Below are 4,623 nucleotides of genomic sequence, written 5' to 3' on the forward strand. Positions count from 1 at the left end.
ATTTCTAAACACCTGTCCTTTGGGGAAGTGGTTGTTAACACACAACTTTTGCTCCTACCCACTTTTTAAATTGCTAACCCTTGCCTTCTCATTTGTTATATTGGGTTTTAATTTTATTGTGTCTCTTTCTTTTATTGAAATTCTTTGCAAAAGTAGGTGTGGTATAAATAAATGCATTTATTAATAAAAAGAATTTCAGATAATTATTTCTTTAGCCTGGAAATGTCAGATACATCTTCCATAGCAGAATAAGAAAGAAGAATCTCCAGTTTGGCACCATCATGCTATAATAGAAAAGTCTTATTTTCATTGGCCTTTCTTCATACTTGGAACACAGTGTAAATAGAAAAACTTTTAAATTTTGAAATTATTCTTCCATTTAATATTATGCATTGGTTCCTAGGCTTTGTAGCTGAGCAGTTTCTAAATAACACAGCCACTCAACTGACATACCATGGATTATGTGAACTAACTTCAACGGTTCAGGAAGGAGAACTTTGTGTTTTCTTTCGGAATAATCATTTTAGCACCATGACCAAATACAAGGTATGATATAGAAATAGCTGTTGTTATTCTGAACTAAAGGAGCTTGATTTAGAGGTGTCTTATGATCTGCTTCAAAATAAAAAAAAAAAATTAGCATGATATTCTTTAACCATCAAATTACAAGGTAATTATTAATTCTTTAGAGTGGAAATCAGTTTTTTGTATTTATGTAGGTCTCAATTCCCTTTGCACAGATTATTGCATTAAAATGTATGTATTTTCTTTCTAAGGAAAAAGAAGATAAACCCTAGAGATAGAACTAGGATGACTGCTGATGATGGATATTTACATTTGAGATCTAAAGGACTTTAGAGGAAAGAATCAAGATTTGTTTGCATGATAGTGTTTTCTATTATTATAGTTATCAGTGTGACTTTAAATTCTTTTTATTGTGCCATTTATGGCTTTGCCAAAAAAAACTTACTGATTCATCCCTCTTGTTATCTCTTCAGCTGTTCCATTTTTAGAGCTGCCACTTAATTCAGGAGTTTATCAACTTATCTCTAGACTTCTGTGCAGAATATTGCTCTGATCATGTCAATAATATAGCAAAAATGTTCAGTAGAACACAGTTCCTAGAGGATAAAAATGCAAGATATTTTCTACTGTCCCCTTGTGCCAACACTTTGCTTCAGCCATAATGATCTGTCTACTCATTAATAACCCTTCATCCCCTTATACACTTTATGTTTTCCCATTTATGCACTTTTATTGCCATTTCTTACTCGTTAATCCCTTTGTTTACATTCTCACCCCTCTTTTCTTTAGAAGATTTATTGATTTTTTAAAGATTCAATACTTTGTTTATTTCTATTTTAGCTGTCCTGAGTCTTTGTTGCTACACGTGGGCCTTCTTTAGTTACAGCGAGCAGGGGCTACTCTCTGGTTGTGGTGCTCAGGCTTCTCATGGCAGTGCCTTCTCTTGCTGCTGAGCACAGGCTCCAGAGCGCCATCTCAGTAGTTGTGGTGCATGGGCTTAAGTTGCTCCACAGCATGTAGGATCTTCCCAAACCACGGATCAAATACATGGCCCTGCATTTACAGGTTGATTCTTTACAACTGAACCACCAAGGAAGCCCCCATTCTCACCCGTTTTTGCCTATCCAGTTTTCACCTATTGTTTAAGAAGCATTTCAAATACTAACTCTTCGGTAAGCTACTTCTTTTCTCCTTAAATCAGTGGTTCTCAACCCAGATTGTATACTAGAACTGCCTAGCATACAGTTTTAAGGGAACTCTTAAAAAAGTCCCAATGCCCAGATCCCAGCATGATCTCAATTAAATCAGAATCTGTAGAGGTGGGACTTGGTGCTGCAGCTGCTGCTAAGTTGCTTCAGTCATGTCCGACTGTGCGACCCCATAGATGGTTGAGTATTTTTAAAAATGCTTTCCAGGTGATTTTTTTTTTAAGTTTTAAAAGTTTATTTTTGGTTGTGCTGGGTCTTCATTGCTGTCCATGGGCTTTCTTTAGTTGTAGCGAGTGGTGGCTACTCTTCCTTGTGGTCATGGGCTTCTCATTGCAGTGGTTTCTCTTGTTGCAGACCATAAGCTGTAGGTGCTCAGGCTTCAGTAGTTGTAGTGCATGGGCTCAGTAGTTGTGGCATGCAGCCTCAGTAGTTGAGGCATGCAGGCTTATTGAAGTCAAGAATCTGACTTCATGTTTCCTTCAACACATTAATCAGTGAACTGTAAAAAGCAGTATAAAATAATTATTTGTTTGCTTATATAGGAATAGCTTGTATAGTCCTAGCTTTCTTACTCTGCTGTTTGTTATAGCAAGGGTTTATTTGTATTATTGTCTTATTTAAGCTAGATATGTGATAGGTATGGACCCAGATTTATCCATATTCCTCAGAAATCCAAGGCCAAAGAACTACAAAATCAGAATTATTGCTACATAATAAATACTGCTAGGTCATCTTGCTTTATTTTACCTTATCTCTTCAAGTCCACATTTTGTTAATTCATTTAATCAAATATCTATTGGGCATGATTATGACTGAGTGCTCAGCTAAGTACCAGGACTGCAGCCTGAGCAAGGCAGCTCCTGATTTGGCAAGGGAAGCACGTTAAATAATTGCACAAGTAGTTATCATTTCTACTGAGATTTACTCTGTAAAGGCTGCATACGACATGCTGTGAGTACTTTTATTAGACTTATAACCTATTTGAGAATGTCAGGAAAAAGGGGGGTTGCAGTTAACTAAGCAGGTAGAGCATGTGTGCAATGCCCTGAGGAGGGAAATAACCTAACTTTGTAAGGAATTCAAAGAAGGCCTATGCCAAAGACTAAAGCATAGAAAATAGGAGGCATGATGTAAGGCTCAAGAAATAGATACCAGATCTTATAGAGTTCTCAGTTAAAAGGAAAAATAGGGAATTCCCTGGTGGTCCAGTGGTTGGGACTTGGCACTTTCACTGCCAGGGCCTGGATTCAATCCCTGGTTGGGGAACTAAGATCCTATAAGCCACAGTTCAGTTCAGTTGCTCAGTCATGTCTGACTCTTTGCCGACGCCATGGACTGCAGCTCACTAGGCTTCCTTGTCCATCACCAACTCCCAGAGCTTGCTCAAACTCATGTCCATCAAGTCGGTGATGCCATCCAAAAAGAAAAGGAGAAGTAGACCTTGGTCTCCTAATGGCCTAATGATTCCTTTTGTTTTTTCTCTCTCTCTTTTTTCCTTTTGCTTATTAGCAGGGGTGAGATAGTTCAGTTGAGAAAACAAGGTCTCTGGTGTTGTTGGTGATTGTTTTACAACTTCCCAAAATTGAACTTTAGATGTTACCTTTTTTTTTTTTTAATCAAGGCCATACCCCCGACCTATAGGTCCTTTAAATGTCATCTAGGTATTTGCAGTTTTCCTATGTGGTTGGAGAAAGTGTCCCTCTCCTAGAACTCATTGTACATTAGGTCTGTTTCTGGATTGAGTATGCATTTCTGTGAGATAATGGTAGCTGAGGGAATGTGTGCATCCTGCTATTTCTCTACTTCTAAGTTTTCTCAGTGAACCTTATTTCATGGCTGAACAGTATATCAGAAGTGGTGATACACCTGCCCCTTATATAACATTAACACATTATTGACTGAAAACCTATTAATGCCATAGGCATTAGTTTCTGCAAAAATCCCCTGGTCAATAATGTGTTGAGATGCTTTGGACTTCAAGGCAAGAGTGGACATGTTATTTAGTTAGGAGACTATTGTAGGAAGGCAAGTAAGAGATTGTAATAACTTAAACTAAGATTGTAAAGAAATAGAGAGTAGACAGATTCCATAGACATTTAGGACATATAGTCAACCAGATTTAGTGATTAAGATGGATAGAAATTATTTCAAGCATTTTTTCTGACCACAATGGTATGAAACTAAAAATCAGCCAAAGGAAGAAAAATGAGGGGAAAAAATTACATGGAGGCTAAACAATACGCTACTAAAAAACCAGTGAGTAACAATGAAATCAAAAAGGAAATTACAAAACACCTTGAGACAAATGACAATGAAAACAACTTACAAAATCTATGGGATGCAGCAAAAGCAGTTCTAAGAAGGAATTTTATAGTAATACAGGCTTCCTCAAAAACAAGAAAAATATCAGACTACTGAACCTTCCACCTAAGAGAAGAAAAAGAAGAACAAATAAAATCTGAAGTCAGCAGAAGGAATAAAATAATAGTGATCAAAGAGGAAATAAAACAGAAATTTTAAAAAATAGAAAAAAAATCAGTGAAACCAAGAGCTGATTGTTTGAAAGTATAAACAGCAAAATTGACACCTCTAGCCAGGCTCACCAAGAAGAAAAGAGAGAGGACCAAAATAAAATAAGAAATGAAGGAGGAAAAATAACATCCAATATTGTAGAAATTTTAAAAACTCATAAATTCTGTGAATATATGCCAGCAAACCTAGAAAAAAATGGATGCTGCTGCTGCTGCTAAGTCACTTCAGTCGTGTCCAACTCTGTGTGACCCCATAGACCGCAGCCACCAGGCTCCCCCATCCCTGGGGTTCTCCAGGCAGGAACACTGGAGTGGGTTGCCATTTCCTTCTCCAATGCAGGAAAGTGAAAAGTGAAAGT

General features: G+C 37.2%; 1 protein-coding gene across 1 annotated transcript in view; it reads left to right on the forward strand.

Annotated features, from left to right (window-relative positions):
* The window catches only part of FAM63B (family with sequence similarity 63, member B), a 76,597-nt gene that overhangs the window by 52,895 nt on the left and 19,079 nt on the right, over positions 1-4,623 (forward strand). Inside the window, exon 7 of the mRNA XM_010836843.1 lies at positions 404-546. Coding sequence (XP_010835145.1) covers positions 404-546 — 143 coding nt within the window. The remainder of the gene's footprint in view (positions 1-403; positions 547-4,623) is intronic.

Source organism: Bison bison, unplaced genomic scaffold, assembly GCF_000754665.1.
Source record: "Bison bison bison isolate TAMUID 2011002044 unplaced genomic scaffold, Bison_UMD1.0 scf7180017864066, whole genome shotgun sequence".
NCBI classification, from domain to species: Eukaryota; Metazoa; Chordata; class Mammalia; order Artiodactyla; family Bovidae; genus Bison; species Bison bison.